The sequence below is a fragment of the Vicia villosa genome, unplaced genomic scaffold (assembly GCF_029867415.1).
Source record: "Vicia villosa cultivar HV-30 ecotype Madison, WI unplaced genomic scaffold, Vvil1.0 ctg.001605F_1_1, whole genome shotgun sequence".
NCBI lineage: Eukaryota > Viridiplantae > Streptophyta > Magnoliopsida > Fabales > Fabaceae > Vicia > Vicia villosa.
Genome location: NW_026705673.1, coordinates 288,438 through 311,230, shown reverse-complemented (window position 1 = coordinate 311,230; position 22,793 = coordinate 288,438). Strand labels below are relative to the sequence as shown.

General features: G+C 34.8%; 1 protein-coding gene across 1 annotated transcript; it reads right to left on the bottom strand.

The window, feature by feature from the left end:
- Nucleotides 1–6,688: 6,688 nt before the first annotated feature.
- LOC131635978 (vacuolar protein sorting-associated protein 41 homolog) lies at nt 6,689–19,212 on the bottom strand. Its single transcript, XM_058906613.1, has 19 exons — nt 18,759–19,212; nt 17,444–17,713; nt 17,167–17,346; nt 16,727–16,987; nt 16,057–16,189; nt 15,324–15,414; nt 14,965–15,067; nt 14,041–14,144; nt 13,861–13,954; nt 13,600–13,755; nt 13,458–13,520; nt 13,234–13,299; nt 12,625–12,825; nt 9,457–9,534; nt 9,263–9,382; nt 9,072–9,152; nt 8,019–8,104; nt 7,689–7,770; nt 6,689–7,584 (listed from the first exon to the last, which is right to left on the bottom strand). Exons 1-19 carry the CDS (start codon nt 19,020–19,022, stop codon nt 7,147–7,149), a joined length of 2,871 nt encoding a protein of 956 aa, XP_058762596.1. The 5' UTR covers nt 19,023–19,212; the 3' UTR covers nt 6,689–7,146.
- Between the last annotated feature and the right edge of the window lie 3,581 nt (nt 19,213–22,793).

Sequence of the window (22,793 nt, the reverse complement as noted above, 5' to 3'; positions counted from 1 at the left end):
ACACCTGTTGCATTCAACTTTTTAAATGAAAGAGCTGGGCCATCTCACTTATTTATTTGGTTTAGAGGTGCATTATCATCATGAAGGTGTTTTTAAAATCAACAAAAGTATATTCAAGACTTGGTCCAACTAGCTGGACTCACAAATGCAGCCCCGGTAGACACTCCCATGGAAGTTAATGTTAAATATAAAAGAGATGAAGGTGACCTTCTTTATGATCCCACTCAATATCGCAAACTGGTAGAAAGTCTTATTTATGTAACTATCACTCGCCCAAATATTTCTTTTTTTGTACACACAGTTAGTAAGTTCATGCAAGCTCCATGACATTTCCATCTATCAGCATTACAACGAATCATTAGATAACTCCTTGGCACTCCAAAGCGTGGTTTATTTTTTCCTGTTGATTCATCAATCAAACTCCAAGCATATAGCGATTCTGATTGGGCTGGATGTCCAGACACAAGAAAATCTACTACTGACTGGTGTATGTTCCTAGGAAATGCTCCTATTTCATGGAAATGTAAGAAACAAGATTCAGTCCCAAAGTCATCCACTGAAGTAAAATATCGCGCAATGTTTACCACTTGTTCTGAAATAATATAGTTGTGTGGTCTTCTTACTGAGCTTGGATTCTCTCAACAACAACCAACTCTGCTACATGCTGACAATACCAATTCCATTCAGATAGCAGCAAATCTAGTTTACCATGAACGGACGAAACACATCGTGCTTGATTTTCACTCTATTCGAGAAGCCTATGATAGAAGATTCATCAATCTTCCACATGTCTCAACATCAATTCAAACAGCTGACATTTTCACTAAAGTATTGACACGTCAGTGACACAATTTTCTACTTGGAAAATTGATGCTTGTAGATTTACCAGCATCAATTTGAGGGGGGGTCTCAACAGAATCATTACCAATCATTAGCTACTTATTAGAAATAATTCTGTTGAGATTGTACATTTATTTGTAATAGTTATTCTCTTAATTAGCATAATTAGTTGTAAATGTACATACAATAGTTTAGGAAATAATATTGTATTTATATGAGAAATCATAATGAAAACAACACAGTTCTGTCTAAACCCTTTTCTTAGTTAACAGGAACCTCTTTGCAATTAGCCTTGCTTTTCTTTTAAAAAATATTCCATTTGCATTGTACTTGGTTTTGAAAATCCACATGAAGTAAATGATGCTTTCTTGGTCCTGGTATAAAACTAGAGTCCATGTTTTTGAATTAGTTTAGTGTCAATGTCTTGAGTTGGTTCAATTATTTCTTCATTAATAATGTTCTCAGTTGTCTCTTGTTAGACAATTAAATTATTGTCAGTTGGAATAACATTTTCTCTAAGTGAAGAATATGAATATGCTTGCGGATATATAAAATAAGTGATCCGAGATGGTGAAGCTTATGATAGCATAGATGCTAGCCAACCAATATCTTCTTAGTTTTAATGATGACAATTTTTTTTCTCCCCTTCACATCCGCATACCAGCGGGCAGGCAAAGGTGGCAAATCGAGTGGTCTTTAAAGGGATAAATAGAAGACTTGATGCGGCCAAAGATAATTGAGCGGATGAGATCCCACACGTCCTATGGGCATACCGAACTACACCGCATTCAACAATTGGTTAGACTCCCTTGTGGGTAACCTACTGAACCAAATTTATCATCCCCTTCAAATTATAAAAGTTTAGCTAGAGGATGCCACACCCACTTATCAGAAGACGATAACTCCGAGGCAATAAGAGAAGAGGCAAATTTCCTAGAAGAGAAGAGGAAAACCATCACTCTCATGCTATGAAGCATGGGTACTTCTAAAATGGTGAAGTACTGGTATCGGGTACACGTACCGTACTCGTGATACTTCATTTTTTCTCATGATTTAGTTTCGAGTGAAATTTTTGATTTTCTCAAATATCAATATAGTATATTTATGTATTTTAATTTCTTGTTTTTGTATATTAACATTAGTTTTTATTTTTTCAAACTTTTATAATGATATTTTGTTGTGAACCTAACAATTTTGTTTTCTACCTGTACATTTTGAAAACTTGGGAGGACCGAAGCACCTAAGAAGGGAAGATCGTCGGAAGCTTGAGAGGAGTAACTTTAGGAGAACTAAAAGTGATCCCCATAGAGTCAGATCCAAAAGATTTTGATCTCTTATTTGGGCCTTATTCCTCAGCAAGATTTTTATCCTGACCTCGCTTGTTATTACCATTGATTGTCTCAACAGGCTGATCATTAGACCTTTTGCTATATTTTCACCCTGCTCATAGGGATTCGGCTAGTTCTCAGTGGTGGGCGAGGCCTTGGCTGTTGCGGTAGGCTGATCTCTCACCACCTCCGTTTGAGAAGGAACTGGAGTAGAAAGAGGGGCCTGAGGCGCATCAACCATCATCAAGGCCTTTTTCTCTCAATAAAATACTCCTGAAAGACACCATGGTATCTACAAAAAGAATAACGAAAATTAATGGACATCATAGAAATATCAAAAGCAAGTATAAAAGAAAATTTCCTTTACTCACCCAAATGTTATTTCCTTTTCTGTGCATCATCCACATCCACTATAACCCGAGTGTTGATAAGTTGCCTCTCATGCATAAAAGGTCCAACATATTTGGGACCATACATTCTTCGAAACCCAGATGTTTCCATGAGGCTATTAAATCTTCCTTCATTGGAACCTTTTTTAGTGTATATTTTCAAAAGGGACGGTGTGATCGTACAAATCCCGACTAAAATTTCTCCATACCCAGTATTTTCATACATTTTCTTTATAGTTGGTCAACGTCAATGTAGAGGAGTCGGTTAGAATAAGTTATCCTTTGGAAATCCTTCAAAATATTGATTGTGCCTCTAGAGTTTGAGGAGTTACCAGAAGGAATCAGTCTTTTAAGTTCTTCTAATTGTCCATGTAAACGCCAAACATCTTGGATGTCTGGCAAAGTGAAAGAATTACCTGCACACAATGGGGATCCTTGGAGGTGCATGACAAAAGAGACCAAGGGATGGTTCTTTGCCCAGATACTCACATCAATATTGGTACACTTTTACAAATGCTTAGGCTGTTGGGTGTAGCTGGGAAGGGGTAATATTCACACGTCTTAATATCCCCTCACCAAACATGCTAAGGGCAACCTGGGCCTTATCCGAGTAAAGACACATGCGTTGAAGAGGATGAAGCATTCATAAAAAGGCTATAAATCCTCTTGTCATTACCAACATGTGAAATCGACTAGTCAGAGGAAATACCTTCTTCTTCATAAGCCTATTGTATTTTCTCAACATTATAGAAGTAAGAAATCATCCCCACCAGTTTAGGGTCCACCTAGCGTTACATGCAAGCATCCACCAACTCCATTAAACACGTGTGTCCTCATTGAACCATTTCTTCTTAGGTATAATGGAAAAGGTAATCTTGATCAGAAACTGCATTATTGCTTATAAAAGTAAGATGATCCCTAATCTTTATGTCGATAGGGTCTCGTCCATGTGTCGTCTTAAAATTAGTGGCAAAATAGAGAGCTTATCGCTTATCTTGAGTCGTTATAACCATATTCAGATCTTTATATGACCCGATGGAGGAAGCAAGATGGGTAACCACCTCCCTTAAATTGCGATTGCTAGAGTTCCCATATCCATCTTATTTAGAATATTCGTAAGTACATCCCTTGGTATAAGCATTGAGGGGTTCATCACCACTCTCTATCGAACCCCATCAAGATCCAAAGTTATCACTAAGTATAATAAGGTTGGGATTGTGGTCATTAATTTATAAGGGATCAACATTCGGGACATCTAGATTCTCATATATTGTTAATACTAGTAAATCTCCGCCATCAGGCCCATTCATTATGATTTTAAGAATATTTTCTATGTTTTCCCTAGTGAATATAAGAACTTTAAATAATAAATGTAAGGGAATTTGACTAGAAATGGTAAATGAGTAAGAAATGAAACAAAGAAATAATTAAGAGTAAGAGAAACTTGAGAATGAGGATGAACCAGGAACAATGGACCCAAATAAGAGGGAAGGATGACAAAATTAGAAATCGCCAGAGCTCGGGAGAAGAAGAAAGGGTTTCCAAAGAAATGTAAGATTTTAGTTATGAGAGGGAAAGAAAAAATATCTGAAAGGCCAAGACAACCTTCATATAATGGAGCTAGATGAATTGAATTACTGTTACAGAATGAAAAATCAACAGTCAAAATTACACCTCAAAAATGTTATGACACTTAAGTACACTTGAGGACCCTATGGAGAAGCGTCACACCTAACTTATGAACCTAAGACCATGCGTGAAGAAAAACTTGTGAAACGTCTCGATGATTAGACTAACATTTATTTAATGCAGTTATCTCCAAATCTCTTCCACTTCTCAACACAAGATCCCGACTAAAGTTACCCAACTCAATTTTTTGGATGACTATTTGTGCATCACGCCACGACAAGTTTTAGGGGCAAATGTTCTAGACCGACACGTGTCTAACTCTGCATAGACCCAATTGTCACTCATTATATGTAAGGCACATAGCAACAAAAAGGAATGATTATATTGATAATTCACTCTATCCCCTGTATTCATATATTGACTTGCGCGTTGGAATAATAACCTTCTAGGTCTATCATAGGCAACGCATCATAATAGCTTGCATCGTTGCATAAAAACTCAAGAACGATAATTCTAGTTTAAGAATTAAATAATATAAAAAAAAATTAAAACAATTGAAAATTTATTTGAACCCTGTAAATAGTTTTTGATATTTAATTTGTATAAAATTTTATGTTAATTCTTTTATCCCTACTACAAATCCGTTTATACATGACCTTTTGCGTGTTTGTATTTGATTTTTTTTTATTAATTTTTATTTAAATTATAATAAATATTGAGATTTAATACAAGTTAATTTATGGACTAAAAGACTAGGAGTTGTTTTCCTGTCTATTTTGAACTTAGTCAAAATTTGATTAAAAAATTGTGTCAAATGATTTGAAATCGTGTCACTTTATCTATAAGGACATGTCACGTCAATAATTAGCGTGTTACATTATCTTCTCTAACAATTGCGTTTAATAGATTAGATTTGTATTTATCTCTAATTTATAGAAGTCATAGACTAATTTCACCGATGACTACAGTTTTAAAGATAATTATGTATTCACTTTCTATTGACTAAGCATAATGCTTTTCTTTTTTAAAGAGAACTATAAAAGTAACTACTAATTTTGGTCGAATACTTGCATATACAAAAGTAACTACCAAATCAAATTACAAAAGGGGGAAATCATTGGCCTCATTCCCTTCAATCAATTCCTTGAACACTTCTTTAACTATGTAGCGGTTTTGATCCACCCCAAAACCAACCTAAACCTCCTACTAGCTCTAATTTATCTTTGAACCAATTAACTCTTCCCCACTCTTCACTATAGAGGGAAGCCAAGTCCCTCCACCATATGGATCCTTTTTCATATTTTCTCTATTAAATTCTAAGGAGTTCCCATGTTTACAAGTTAAAATTTTAAACCATAAGTAGTTATTTTCAATTTTAAATCTCCAAAATCATTTTCCGGCTAGCTCTATTAAACAATTTTAGATTCTTAATCCCCGGTCCTCAACGCTTATATCTTTACCGATCTTATCTAAACTAACTCAATTAACCTTATTATCTAGCTTACTCTTGTTCCAAAAAAAAAATTGTTTAAACAAACACTCAATAGAAGAGATTATACTTGAAGGAGTTTTGAAGAAGGAGAGATAATATACTGGAAGAGAAGACAAGACTGATTTGATAAAAACGACCCTTCTGCCATTTAGTGGTTTTTATTATCCCACTTAGACAATCTTTTGTGCACTGCATCAACCACTGATTTTCAAGTAAATAACAATTTAGAATTATTTCCAATTAACAATCCAAAGTATTTGAAAAAGATGTGCACTTAACTGCTTAAACGCGCCATTTTCAAGCTCGAATTTATTGCCCTATTTTTGAAATTGGGCATTTGAAGTGGTCCACAATCGTCCCCCATTACTTTTTACTTTCTTAACATAGAAGATAAAAGATGCCTACACTCAATTTTTTGTCTGGTGCAATCCCAATTCTTGATTTAATTAAATTACAGGTTATAAAGTTAAAAAATGATTGAATGGTAAAGATGGACACTTGACTTCCTCCGTTTAATTTCTCCCCAAATTTGAGACATCGTATGTGTCATCTGGGCTTCCTCTGTTTAATTAGATGCTTCAATGTCGACCTGCCCGAGGCTTGCATCACCCCTCTTCCACTACTTGTTGAGCACGAGATCCACCTTGAATATGTTGAACAGCACACCAATTCTTTATGAGCGAGGAGCCCCTAGAGACAATTAGTGCTAGGTTCAACAACTTCATCCCACAATAAGATAATTTGCTCTTCCATAAACTCCAAAAAAAGTATAGCAATTAAAAGTGAGTTCTCAACAAACAGATTTCTGGCAGTAGAATACTAAGAAATAGATCATGAACACTACCAACACCATAGTCAAATAATGGTAATAGATAATGAACAAGAGGAAAATAAACAATGTTGCTATTAATTAGACCTAGATTTAATCTCAAGATAACATATTACAAACTTTAAGGTGAAAGAGAACGAAATAACACAATCTGAACAGCTTTTTTTCCCATACATAAAAAGTCACTAAAAAATCTGGAAATTATTTAGTGTAATGTATAGTAAGAGCATATTTGATCCATACAACTCTATGATACCAATAATGAATATTATATAAAAAAATACATAAAAATATAACATCCGGAAATTCTTAGATCTCAATAATTACACTCAGACTGAACTGCTATGATGATCGAAGGGCGGCGGGTGTAGTTCCCAATTGAACCGGCCAGCTAGAGGGGTCTGGTTTAAACCACACTGCTATGTGTGTTACTATAACATGCCACAACTGAAATTTGAAAGGAACCTAGCATTTCAAGTAAAAAGGAGAACATGCCACAATTCAAGATAACATACCGAAACCCAAAAAAACTGATTATATTTATACAAAAATTAAGGCCAAACGAAACCACATGTGCATGGAACTATAAACAAAAATATCAACCATGCTAACACAAGTTGTGGGTACACACAAACACGGTCAACCAGCAGCAGTAGTACATAAAATACAACGCATACGAGGGCCATCCAACTTGGTTTCTTCTTCATTTTCATCACTGGCATCATCCGCATAACCATTGTAATCATCATACGTTACTGCCTCATGGGAAGTGGTTTCCGTCTCTTTTGTGATACTATTAGTGTAGTATGAATCTGTGAGACATGTTGTGTGATAACCATGACAGCAAAAGAAAACAATGACTGATACATTCTGTATAGCAAATGGATCAAAACATATACAACATCTTCCACCTCCCCTAGTCTTCGACTTCATCTCCATGGTTCTTAGGGATTTCTCAAATGCCTGAGAGGCACGATGATCACTCGTATTAACTCTTGGCTCATCTCCTTCATTACCTAAAGAAATTCCATGCTTTGCCTCTTTGTGATACTTAATTAAAAGATTGACACAGTCCGCCTATTTCAAACAGAAACCCAGTTAGATATTTTATTCTATCAAATTATTGAGATCAAATAATTTTCCGTTTTACATTGTAAAGGTGAAAGGGAGGGGGGAAGCACCTTAAGGATATCATTGCATCCATGTCTGAGGGATGTTTCTGTCCTGTAATCAGTGATAATTTTAACTAGCCGATCCCTAAGCCTATTAGAAATACCGAAAGAAAAATTAGTCAGAAAAGAAAATAATGTTACCGAGTATATCTGGAACTTGAAGCTATAATGATTTGACTATCCAAGTAATCAGTTAAAATTAAAGCAGTGAACAACATGCAGAGATATAACCAGAATAGTGAGAAAGGCATTTATTTCCCAAGTAATTAATTAAAATTTAAAATATTAAATAATTTGATAATATAATGATTGTTCTGTTAAATCACACTTATCACCTACCGGGGTATTTCCAACCCGTTGGGCACCTTATTTACAATGTAGAGGGGGTCGAGATTTCCAACGGTGTGTTCCAATAGTATGCCCACCTGTTAATTACAAGAACCAAAACATGATGAGAAAAAATATGCATACAAAATAAGCAAATACAGGGTTTGTTGCTTCTCTTTATTTTTGGCAATCTAAACGTCTTTAAAGGAGATATTACAACACAATTTGAATAAAAATAAAGAAATCATTTTTTCATGTGTTACAATGAAATCATTTTTCCATGTATTCCTTGAAATTGTGACTAAGATTGTTTTGAATTGCTTTGGAGACTAACCAAGCAATTCAAAATCCCTCGATTATTGAGCATGTTAAATATGTTTGGATCTCAACCCCAAAAGCTAGCTTAAAGAGTGAGGTTGCCCTCACATATTTATACATTCAACAACGTGGGATTTAAAAACAAACTCCAACCACACAACTATCAACTTCAATAGAGCAGATAAAGGAAAATAAATCCGGCTAATATCTCAGCAGGATTTAGTAAAAAGGTTTGAACAGGACAGACAATAACTGAGTTTTATTCCATGGTTGGTACAGGGAAGTGATGTAGTTTGGGTTCACTAAAATACAATAAAAAGAGAGGACCAAACATAATAAAACAGAACGATTATGTTCATTTTGTTCAAGAGCACAAAAATATAGAGAAGGGAGAACATAATGAAGAGAAATAGCAGTATAATCTTCAAGTGTTGTTTCTAAAAGATGTTTCCACCGCATATTTGAAAAACAGACAAAGTCAGAAAACACAAAAGATGTTCCAGTTTTTTTTAAAATTTAAACAATAGTTTTCTCGTTAGAAAAACAGAATAAAAAGTAAAAGATTAGCTCCCAAACTGGTGGTATTTTTTCAGAAAAACAAAACCACTTTTATTAAAGCAACAACAACAACCAAATTTTATCTCACTAAGTAGGTCGGCTACAAGATGAAATTACACCATAATGTTTTATCATTATTACGTAATTTATCCGCATACTAAATATACATTTAAAATTATCCTGATATACCATCTCAGGTTTGTGAAGACATTGCTTGATTAGTTCTTCCCAGAGTTCATCATCATGCTGCATGGTAACAAACTCTACAGCCTGTGCAAAAATATGAACACTTCAAACTTAATTTTAAAATCCCTGAAATTAGGATTCAACATTAAGATGTTACTCAAAACCAAAAACAATTATCAAATAAGATAAAATACCTCCTCTATGTCCCCCAATTTGTTTATAATAACAGCTAGGGCTTTTTTTGCATTTCCCATTCTTCCTAAGATGAAAACTTGCTCCTTCATTAAGTCTCTTTTGATGCAAATTTCATAAGCCTGAAAAAAAACTAAGAGTTTTATTTAGAGGCATGCGAGCATATAATTGGCAAAGTTAGTCATAGATTCATCACCTTCTCAAGGGTATAGTGTTGACTGCTGCGAAGGAAAGGTAGCAGCATCTTGGGATCATAGTCCGCATAGAGTTCTACCTATGCACATTCAACAGAAAGTATTATGCATGCTAGAAAAGAAATATTTAGTTGCATGCAACGTATGTAAACCATTTCTCTCATGTTTAGCTGCAGAAGATGCATAGTAACAGCACAAAAAATAATTACAGTAAATGTTGATTGACATGATTTGTTAGTTTTTACAATGGGAAGATCGATTGAAAATAAAAAACATGACTTCAGCTGCAGACAAAAAAGCTGTAGTGCCGTTGGATGTGACTAGCAAAGACGGGTGCACTTGCCGGAGGATTTTGAAGGTGGATTTGGTGATTGTCAGGGATGGGTCTAATCAGAGAAAGACACAACTGGTTAAATTACAGCAGGATGATGAGAAGAGAAATGTGTTGGCAAGAAAAGAAGCATGGGATGCATCACAGTGAATGCACACGGCAGGACAGAAATGACAACAGGAACTGTAGTGGTAGTCGTAGTACTATAGCACGGCCAGAATATTGTTGCGGCGAAAAGATAGTTATATTTTTATATTGAGCGCAACTCGTTCTTACAAAACCGGCTTGTAAGCATCATTGTCAAGATTTAGATCTTAAAATCTTAATATGTTAAGATCTCACTCACCCAACAATCCCAATCTTAAGCAGAATCGTGAACTGTAGTAAGATTGTTGCAAAATCATAAACTTGTGACATCATTGATTTTGTGCAATCCTAGACAGCTCCAACCATGATCAGCGTTTGACAAGATGCAAAGTCACAACAATTACGGTTTGATGGCGGTGAATTCACGCCTTTTAAAATGATGAAGTTTTAGATTTAAGGTTGAGAGAATAATCATTTCACTTGTAGTGTCAGTTTTAAATAATGGGCTTGTGGTAAACCAAGTAATGGGCCAAATATGTTCGGAATGTCTAACAAGTGTTTCGCGTAGAAAATAAAAATACAATCATTCATGTCTAAAGAATATGAGTGTCATTTCCCCGTATATATAGTATTATTTTTTTGCTTTAGTAGCATCTCGCGATTTTTGTTACGATCTTATATTTTCCTATCTTGCTATCCCTCTCGGTCTTGCAAAAATCACTGGGTAGGGTCAGTTACAATCTTATGTTTTACAATCTTGCAACCCTTTCCCAATCTTATGCAAGATCTCGATCTTGACAACCTTGCTTGTAAGGTGAAAATTGTCCTCATATATAAACACATTTTCAAGTCATATCTCATTCAAAATGTGAGACTCTTAACACACCCCATCACGCTCAAGACTGAACATCTCGAGTGTGACTTAAGTTGGCCCAATAGGAGTGACCTGAAGACAGATGACCAAACGATCTTGGATAGCTCTGAACTCATTTTAGATTCTAATAATAGGCATAACGCATCTTTTCAAAACCGACTTGTAAGATGAAGAATGTCTCCATTTATAAGCAGATGTTTAGTCCATATCTCATCCAATGTAGGTCTCCTTAGAAGTGAGTCAATATGTAAAATACAAAATATTTCAACACTCCCCTCCAGTTGTACCTACACCATATGAAATTCTTAACAAACATGTCAATTAGCTATGTAATGATTTTCAGCAGGCACAGCATATGCTAATTTTTCTACTAAAATGTTCAATTTCAAAGATTCTCCTAATAAGACAATAAAATGTTATACTCCATAACAAGGTAAAAGTGTTTTCGACTTTCTGTCTGTAGAAAGAGACAAGTGGGCCAAGCCCTAATAATACAATATTACATTATAACTCTTAATATTGTCCGTTATTTTACACTTTAAGCCTGAAGAGCTCTTGCATGAGGAAGTGCACAGGAGATGCAATGAGCCTTCACCAAATAGGTTAAGTTTTGGGAGAGTACTCACTTGACAGGACATTCAATTGACTTCAGCAAAGAAACACACAACACAAAATCCGGACAGGAAAACTTGTCTTATACAACCAGAAATCCGGAATGCCAAATAAAGCATAATTTATAATGGTTAGAGTTGGAATTGTTACTGTCAAATATTGGCCCAACATTGAATATTGAGGATAGGTTCATATGGTTCATGGGGTCTGAAGGTAAGTATTCAGTGAAGGAGGGTTATAACATCGTAATGGCTCTAGATATATGAAATAGCTTGCGTGTGGAATTGAAGGAGGCTAATGCTCGTACTTGAAAATCCTCGGTACCGTCAAAAACTCAGGTGTTTGGGTGGAGATGTCTGTCGTATTGCGGCTAAAGATGAACAGTCAAAGAGGGGTGTCGTAGTGTGCACTAATGACAAGGTATGCGTGTTTTGTTTCAACAACGATGAAAATTTGGACCATTTTTTTTCTTCTGCCCGCGGTCGTTAGCAGTGTGGGCCAAAGTTTTGTCGTGGATTGGTGCTCCGCGGTGTCTAAGTACCCGAATACTGGAGCATGTTTCGTGGTTCTGGGATTGTGTGGGTAGTAGAATTCCCTCAAACAAAAAATTTGTCATTTGGTTGGCTACTTGTTGGGTGCTGTGGTGCAAAAGGAATGTCATATTGTTTAAAAATGATATCTTCCATGTTAGTGAGGTTGTTGATGAAATTAAATAGTTATCATGGTTTTGGCTTGTTATCCAGAATAAATCTAAGGGGCCTTATAGTTTCTTTCTTTTTCTGGTCTGCAAATCCATTGGATTTTCTCATGTAATGTCCTCTAATGTATGTGGGTGAGTACCCCTTGTATTCTAGTAATATAATCCCATTGCTTATAAAAAAAAAAGCATAATTTATAATTACTATTATTACTTTGACAGAATAAATTATAAAACTGTCTAAAAGGGAATAGGTTATTGATAAAATAGAATAAAATTGAAAAGTAGTTTCCACGTGACAAAATATCTAGGTATATACATAATCAAGAACCTGAGTCATATATCTTCTTGTCAAGCATTATGTAGTTTTGTCATGGACCATAATGAAACTCAAACTAGAGCTGTCACATACTGAGGATTGTAACTTAATTTTTTATAAGAAAAACAAGGCAGTAAAGGAACTCAATGATATAAAATGGCTTTCATCCATTGTGAATAAAGATATTATATAAATACAGTAGTATATACCATAACAAAGGATGCTTGCAAATTAAAGAAACAAAACCTACCTGCATATCATGGAAATCTCTCCCAGCATGTGGATTTACTTCAAATAGTGAATGGAGATATAAATGTAAAAAATATCTGCAATCAGACTTGTTATCGGCATTCAGAAGTTGCTTCACAACCTCAGGTGAACTTATTAATTCCCTATTCTGTATAAACAAAGGAACTGCACGCTTGCAATCTAGCATCATCAGTTGGACAACCTGACCAGGCAGAGATTTAACAAATTATAACCCAATGATCGTACAAAGAAATGAAAACAAATACAAGAAAAAACTGAGCTTGTATTCAAAGTCAAGAATGTAATTAAACAACTATTTCCCTCTATAAATAGTCTGAGAATGTTCAAATCTAAATCAACCAATTCTCGAATCAGGTATGGGTCTTTGTTGGTTTATCCATTTTGCCATATGTACTCAATATATCAAAAGATACGGTAAACATGGAAAACCAAATCGTAATATGCTTCAGTAATGCTTGGTAAGAAAACTCTTCAGGAGCTTAAGATTCAATGCCAACAGATACATTAAATATGAGTTTGGACACAGTAAGATCTAGAAATATATAAAAACATAGATAAAAAATTTAACTGTTACAAAATGCAGTTATACCTTTTCTTGAATTGCATCATGTAGGTTATGTTTATCAATAAAATCAAATACTTCTGGCTTCATAAGCTGAAAATTTCAAACAAAAGTAAGAAAATGAAAGTGAACGAGTAACCAAAATAATATAAATAATGGACTCTGGTAGAAAGCAATTGTATGACATTACATTAATGTTACTGCTTCTTAAATGCCAAAAAAAAAATATAAAAATTAATTAAACCACCTACATCTGCATACAATGAGTAGGCTTTCTCATATTGTCCATCAATTACATACAACTCCGCTAATGCCTGCAATGGAATGAGAATATGTTAACAGAAGGAAAATGTTGATGGGTTCAAAATACAATTATAATTAATCGGGATTAACCTCTTTGAGTGAGTCAGTCATGGAGGAAGTATTAAGTTGTGGTTCGATGGCTGAAATAACAGGTGGTGCAGAATAGATTACAGATGGCCAGGATTTTACAGTGGATAAGAGATCCTTATGGAAAGATGAATTTGTAGCCAATGCAACAAGAGCAACCTGTAGAATCAAAAGCATAATAGATGAGTTCTATCCCTAGTCTGTTAAATACATAAATTACGCATACATGTTAATTGTAACAGAGAGCAGTGTGTTTTAGCTAACCTCATAAGCAGTATCACGTAGTCTGGGATTTTCGGTAGGCATGTAAGGAACCAAAACAGGGAGTTGACGTAGATGTGCAAAGTGGAAGACCCATCTGATGAAAATGGTTCATTTAACACTCAATTACAAAATATGAACCCCCCAACCGATTACAAATAATGTTAATGCCTTATGCAGTACCTCTCCCATGCCGAAGCTGATCCTCGCAGTAACTTGGGACATAAAGAAGCTGCTTCACCATACTTTCTTTCTACAATCAGATGATCAAGGTACCTAGATCCCACCTGCAAAAATACGAGGAAAGTGAAACACTTAACAATCATTATACTCAAATTAAGAAATTAGCTAGAAAGAAACAATATATCGATAATGTTAGGAGCCTGAAGACACTGTAAATAAAGAAATAGAAAAAATCAAAAGAATAGAAGCGCATTACTGAAAGGGAGTGACTCCCTCTGCCTTAAGAGCTACCCACATAATACACAATATACTTTAATACAGTGTTTTTATTACAAAATATCACAGAGGATGTAGGAAGGTAATAGATGAGAGGACAAGGTATCCACAACTTAAAAAGGCTAAACCATAAGAAACATAACAGTAACCAGTAGCATCAAAATATAAGCTTGGAAAAATTGTCAATGAAAGAAAAAGGTACATCATGTTTCTATACTGACCAAATCAGATTTAAATTTTTCTATCAATGTAAGCAGAGGGGATTAATAACTATATATAATGCAATGTCAATTCACTAAATAGAAAAATACTAAAGTTTTCATTTTATTTTTCTTTGAGCTTAGATCTTGAGTGTCTGCATACATTGTTATTGATAGCAAAGTACACGACGGCAGATTAACAGGCTATTGAGAAACAAAATAATTGAAGCTCCTTCAGCCCTTCACATTATGCAATCAGCATAAACAGTGCCTCCATATGCATATAAGCATGCCCTTATTCCAATACTTGTCATACAATTATCCAATATACTGTTTCCGTAAAAAATTAAATAAAAATTACCCAATATATATTAATAACTATCTTAAATACTAATAATCATAAAATTCAGAAAATAAATTGAATTAGGATAAAGTTAAAATTAAATACCTCATCAAGTAGTTCACTGCGTCCCTGACCAGATTCAACTACAGCTAAAGCTTTTTCATGACATCCATGTTGAAGAAGCCATGAAATATGATCTTCAGTATCCCTGATTATCAAAATGCATCAACTGCTATACAAATTTTACGCTGTTTTTTCAATATGTAGAAAAGCTTCTAATAAAAGTAGAACATTTTAGCCATATTAGAAAATTCCAGAAACTTTTTTAACAAGTTTAAGCTGAAGAACACACTTCAATTATTTTAATTATTCGTTGAAGCATGATGTCCATTCATTGAAGTATGTTCTTCATTGTTCTTCTCTTATGCATAAAAATATAATAGGATAAAGAACTTGAAATTAACCTTGGCTTTGCAATAACCACATCCTTTGGGGATACAATATAGTATAGTGGTTCATCGCCTGCAGCCCACTGACCACCAGCATAACTGCTACCTACATTTGAATGAAAAACAACATTTGCTATGCATACTATCCAAACTCAACATGCATGTAGGAAACTACCTATTATTATGGTGTATATTAGGAAAAACGCACAGCACAGCGGTCCAAGCCCCGAGAAGACGATGGTTCATGTACAAGATTGAAAAAGACGCACTCACAGGAAATTAAGGACCTATTTGGTTTGAAAGAACACTTTTTATCTTCGGAAACAGAGTAGGACTATGGTAAATACTAGTGAAAGCATAAAACGAGAAACAGACAATTTTCTTGAACCATACAGGTCTTAAGATCTTAGGGACAGAATGTTTAATGTAAAATAGGTTGCTAGAAAGGCAGCGTTGTTGATGGGGAAAATAACAGTTCGTTCAAATTACGCTACTCTACAGCGTTATAAGACCTCTATAATAGGTGTTGTTTGATAACATTTTGTAGTAAATAGTGTATTATGGAATAATAATGATTTGCTCCAATTCTGCTACTTTGTAGCTGCTGAATAACAACGATTTGCCACGTGTAGTGATACCATACTGATATCAGTATACAAAGAATAACGCAGTGGATTCACCATAACCGAGTACGTTTTGATTCATTTTTTAATCAATAAATCATAATCAACAATAAAAAAATGTTTACCTGAGAAGGGAGCATGAGCAAGAGAATAGTCATTTGCCTTGTAATGCTCAAACCCATGTACTGGTAAAGCATCTGTTGAAAGTTCGTCATTACTCCATGTTACCACTCTTACTTCAGGTCTTTGTGCATTGCCCTGTTCAAATTTGTTTACTCCAGGTTAGAACAGGGTCAGTTTCCAAATTTAGTGAAGAAAGCAGTATAAGAAAGAACTACCTAACTTCTCATTCCTTATATAAAACACAGTATATATTTTATTTTTGACAAATGCAACAGCAATTTCCTGGCTTCTAGGCATAACATATTAAGTTTGTGCTGAAATAACTAATTTCGGGAAGCAACATTATGCTGGTTTGGTGTGGTCACTTATCGAACCTAATGAAGCAAATGAAAAAGTCCAATTGAGCCAGTTCATTGTTTTAATTCCTCAAACAGACAAATAAATTAATTTCAAATCACCAGTATGTCCAAGTACTTATGACCAGGAAATGACCTCTTTAAATTAAAACGCCCAGAGGAAGATCCTTCATTTAATTTAAGGTAAAACAGAAGATTGAACAAAGAAAACTAGTTGTAGCTTATAATATAGGAAGGGGAGGATTTACATTATAGCAGGTGCAAGGACAGCATGAGAAAACTATATAATTTCACCATTTGCAAGGAATATAAATACCTGTCGCGAAGGAGCTGAGCTACTAAAATCCTTATCCCCATCTTCTTCTCCAGGAATATAAGCTAGAACAACCAAAGAATCACCAAATGGGGCAAGTCCTGAGATGAAATAGCTGGTTTGAAAAGATGCCACAATATCAACCTGGGTCATACCAAGCAAAGGAACTTGCCTGTATGCCCCATTAGTGGCTTTATGGTGATTTGTCTTAATTGAGGCAATTTTGATCGATGTTCCCCAGCCAATAACTAAGACGGTATCATCCTAATAAGTGATGGAAGAATATTAAGTTCAGTAGTTTCATCAAGAAATGGAACAAAAACAAATTAAACAACGACATTGTCGTTGTTCCAACATCAAAGTGATAGAACAAGTCTTCAAGTGAACACAGCTTGAAAAGCAAACATAGCCCAATAGCATGCCTGCATAGATATTTGACTAACCTGCCAAACCAAGTGAGGAAGCAAAAGCTCAGGGTGTGGACACCCTCGTGGTCTTTCGATAAATGTTATTCTCCGGTCATTTGCAGTATCATAAACCTTCACTCCTGCATCATTGGCCCAAGCAACAAGATTTGCTCTCCACTTCACAGAATGTATTGAACCTTCACCAGAGTGCAAAACCTTTTTTTGGAAGGAGGACAGGGTATTTTATAGTTAACAAACCAAAAATACCATCCAGAACACATGTGCTGCTAAGAGTTACAATAATTTTACAAACCTGGTCCCGATAGCCCAACCATTTCTTCGAATTTAAATATAAATTACCAGCTAAACCACCAGCAATAAACCTCCTAGACACTTTCCTTGCGTAATCAGGATCCAAAGCAATTGCCTTCATGGGACGATGGTACTCAAATTTCATTAACTCATCAGTAAAAAGGCTGTTTATAACAACCGATCCGTCATCAGAACAGCTTCCAATATATTCCCCTTCAAGGTCAAAGCTAAGGTCATTCACAACAGAAGCATGGGCAGAGAATTCTTTCACCTGCAACAAAGTCACTGATCAGAAACAGCTCCCTTTGTTAAAACAAACAAAACAGCTTCCTAAGTCATTGATCAGAACAGGTAAGTGATTGGCTATCCTATAACAACAGCTACAATCCACCACACTACTACCTGTGAGTTTGGATTAGCGGTGCACAGAATTGAGTTTAGCATAATTGATTTATGTTTGAATACATTTATGTAAAAGTAAGTTGAACAGTAAATTTCAGTGGCAAAATCACGCTTAAACTCAAAAGCTACAAATTTTAGCTTCAAGTAGAATCAATTCTACTTTAGAAAAACCAAACACCTCAAAATCACTTCATAATCAATTCTGAACCTCTAGATTGCTTTTGCCTCTTCCAAAGCCAAACCAAACACAGTGTGTTTGGATTGACGGTGGACAAAATTGATTCTAGCAGAATTGATTTTATCAGAATTGAGTTTAGCACAACTGATTTATGTTTGGATACATTTATCTAAAAGTAAGTTGAACAATAAATTACAGTGTAAAAATCATCCAGAATCAATTCTGGAGGCAGAAGCTACAAATTCTAGCTTCAAGTATAATCAATTCTGGAGACAGAATCAATTCTACTTTTGCTTAACCAAACATCTTAAAATCATCCGGAATTAAATTCTACACCTCTAGAATTGCTTTTGGTATTTCCAAAAGCCAAACCAAACATGCACGTAGTCAACACAAACAAACCAATATCAGAAATTCCTGACACTCACTAAAAGATAATGTCAATTAAAACAAGTGCCTCGGTTCAATCTCACTATGATTCTAGAAGCAACTTTCTTCAAATTTTAATTTCAAATTTTCATTACTAATTACACAATTAAACCTAATTTTCCAAAACTTTACTATTCAGTAAACTACGAAATGAAAACACGGTAATTTTTCTCAATCTAAACATACTTTGATTTGATTGATTCCTGCTTCAAATTTGATCTAAACAGCATCAGTTTGAGCAATAACATCACAATTCGCAAACAAAATTCGATAAACAACAAAGAGCATCAAGCTAATGCTAACTGACCTGATTTCCGAGAAAATCAAGGATATGAATGGTACCAGCATGAGTACCAAGTGCGATCATTCTCTCGGCAACCGCCACACACGATGCCGCATCAGCAGCCAACAACGAAGGCACGCTACCTCCCATTCTCTGATACTTGAGTCTCGGTTCTTCTTCGTCATCTTCAACTTCTTCATCTTCGTCTTCCTCTTCATCTTCCTCATCCTCCTCTTCTTCTCGTTCATCGTCTCCATCCACGCCGTTCTCAGGCGGAATCGGAGCCATTCGGATTGTTATTCCCGGTAGCTTCTTCGTCGGAAGAAGATTGATTCAACGGTGAATTGAAATTGTGCACGGTGAAATGGAACTGTGTTGTGACGCAGATCTGTTTAGTAATCTTCCCACGTTTTTTCCCCTTTTTTTCAACTTTTTTTCATTGTTGTGTTTTTGTAAATTGAACCGGAAAATATTACTCGTTCGAAATTTCCTTTTTTATAAAAAAAATATATTTTTTAACGGCAACAAAATAATTAATGCGTAAACGACAAAGAAAGTTAATTGTTTATGGCTTTTTTTTTTATGTAATCCAATCACAATCAGATAGATTAAAAAAATAGTAACAAAACCATTATATGTTTAATTCGGAATATTATGTGAGTTTGATTTGTTCCATTGATTTATTTTTTCATTGTTCTTATTTTAGAAGAAATAAATACTAGAAATTATAATGTGTGAGTGTGACATCCCTTCTGTGGGACTTTCGAATTGGCAAGCAAGAAAATGTAGTGAACAGATTGTCATGGGTAGGAGGGAACCCCAAAGGAGACACGCATGGGTTGTCAGCGTCACCACTCACCGGCCACATAACGTCACCACTTCCTCTTTTTCTATTAGCATTTGAGTACATCAACTATATGACCAGGAATCTCTTTAGTAAGACTAAAAAAAAACTTTTAGCTTTTAGCTTTTAGTTTTTCAGTTCACTTTAATGAAAAAGATCTGTTTGGTAATGGTGTTTTAACTTTTAGCTTGTAGTTTTTTTTACGGTTTTTAACTTTTTTTTCAAAAAGCTATTTAAAGTAGTTTTTGAGTTTGTAGTTTTTAGCTTGTGACTTTTTTTTTCCATTTATACTCTTATTATTTTAACAAAATATTATTACCCTTATTAATTAAAATGATCTTTTAGGTCATTTTATATCTATCAGCTAATGAAACAGCTAATTTACCAAACATTCATGTTAGCTTTTCAGCTATCAGTCACCAGCTAGTTTTACCAAACAGAGCCCAAGATTACATCATGCCTAATAAAACCCTAAATTATCCTTTTTCATAAATTATTTTTGCACTAAGTCAAATCCTTTATAGTAACTTGCTAAATCAATTCTACCTAGTCAATCACATTTTTCTAATTAATCATACAGGTGGCATACATTTCTCATTTTTACCTATTGAAATTGTTTTATTTACGTGGTAGATATTTTCCTCTCCCATTTCAAATCCTTTTGCTACATTTACTCCCCTTTCCCCTCACATTCATTTACCACACTTTCCCTCTTCCTTTTCATTCTCTCTCCCGTCTCCCTCCATTTACCAAGGTTCTCCCCTCTTTCTCATTCACTCTCTCGCCTCCCTCCTACCGCTTTTCTCGGTAAGTATGCACGCATTCTTCTTCTTCCATTTTCTTGTATCTGCTTTCAAGTTAGATATTCTTTAACGTTACTTGCTTTATGCTTTTCCGTGTTTGATCGATTTCATTTTTTGTTACCGTTCTATTTTTCTCCGTGTTTCTACGTTTTCGCTTATTATCTTCTTTTACTGTTTCCAGATTTGTCGTAGTTGCGGTGTTTTAGTTTGGTTGTTTTATGTTCTTACAGATTTTAGTAACTTTTATTGTTTGCAAATTTGTCGAGGTTGTGGTGTTTTAGTTTGGTTGTTCTTTGTTCTTACAGATTTGAGTAGCCTGTAAAGCTGTAAACTTTACCATTTTTTGTTATTGTTTGTTCTCGTCTTCTAATGTTTCCAGATTTTTCGGAGTTTTGGTTTTTTGGTTTGGGTGTTTTATCGTTCTTTTTGTTTCCATAATGATTTTATCGTAGTTTGGTTGTTTTATCATCTTCGTTTAACGGATCGTAGATTGTAAAGCTTTAAACTTCGCTTATTTTCATGTTCTTTCTGTTTCCATATGGATAAACCGAGTGTTCACGTTGTGTTCACCCATATTACACATGATAACATCTTTTGCATCGGACCGTTTCGTTATCTCAACAGATGATGTTTTTTTTTCAGTTCACAAAAGCAATTATGTCAAGGGCTCCAATCATGATAAGCGAACTGAAATCGAAGTAGAATGTATGGAAATCACAGTGTGTGTGGTTGATATTTGGATTGTAAAGGAGCGTAACGGACAACAACATCTTTAGGCTATTTTGCAAGATGCAAAGGTAATATTCATGTGATGATTTGCACCTGATTTCCAATTTAATATCAATAATGTTTATCAAGCTTCTGCGTTTTTTCGTTTTGTCATTTGGCGGATCAGATTCATGTGGTTACCCGGTCTCGAGATCTTGACGTCTGGAAAAAGACGTTGCAGGAGAATCAAACTTGCCTGGTTTACAATGGGGAAGCATTGTTGAATGACATGCCTCTTAAAGTTTGTGACAACAAATTCAAACTGATTTTTAATCGCGCAACCAACATCGCTGCCTTAGAAGTTCCAAACATTCCAGCCCACACTTTCCATTTCAAGTCCTTTATTGAATTTTTAAATGGAGATTTTGTAGTTGACCGCCTTTACAGTATTTCATTTGCATCTGTTGTCTTGATAAATTGTATTTTTACTTCAAACTGATTAATAACACATACAATTGGTTTTGCTTCAACTTGATAAATTGTATTTCATTTGCTTCAGACGTCATAGGCGTTGTCCAGCAAGTTGTTCGTACTCAACGTGCAGGAGCAGGAAAGAAGGTTTGCGTAAACCTGACGTTGGTGGATGAATGGTTTGTTGTTTTTCTTTTACACAAGACATTCATCTAAATTATTTTTGACATCTTAAACATATTAAGGATACTTCTTCTGTTGACTCTAAGTGGTGCTGAAATGGATCTGACTTTATGGGAGACATATGTCAACCAGTTCATGAACTACACTGATGATGGCCAACTGGTCCTCATACTTACTCATTCGTGGTGTAGACAAAGTTCATGTAATGTCCATTTCTTTTGTTCAAATCATTATATTGCTTATTCTTTTTATGTTGTGAATGTAATAGTAAATTTTTTATCAGCTAATGGAAAGCTTAACCTTTACAATGCTTGAAGTGGGTCAAAGTTGCTTCTGAACCATGACCATCCTCAAGTGGCTGACTTCAAATTAAAGTATGTTCATCAGTAATTGGCCATAAACTCAATGTTTTTCCAAGCCCTTCAAACTCTAACCTATGTTAAAATTATTTTACATGTTCATATATGCGATTTTTTTAATAAAACAGATTTCTAGGCGGTGTTCCATCATCAATTGCAACACAGTCAAGATCTCTGAATTCATGTTCACAACAATCATTTGATGATAGAGCTTTCTCATTTACAAAGGATGTAAATATCATTGCAGATATGATGTGTCTTACTGATGTAAGTTAATATTCTTATCACTTGAAATTTTCTGGTCTTTAATGTATCCCAACTACAATATTTATTCTCTTTGTGTATTATAATGTAACCATCTACAATACACATTCTCTTCGTGTATTATAATGTAACCATGAGTTAAATATAGTAAATATTCTGCAATACCGTCGGAGAGACAATAAGGTTCAAGGCTAACCCATTTGGATGATATTACGAGGTGTGCTCTTCCTGTAACAAGAAGAACCAAAGTCTCGGCTGCCCCTTCCGGTGCAATTGTGCAGAAGGCCATTCAAATCCTATTTCTAAGTATACGATTTTAATTTTTTTATGTTTAATTGCACAAAGTTAATTTTTTTTTTTTACATTGATTATATATCACAATCCATGAAGGTATAAAATTGAGGTTGAGGTTGAAGAGGATAGCAAG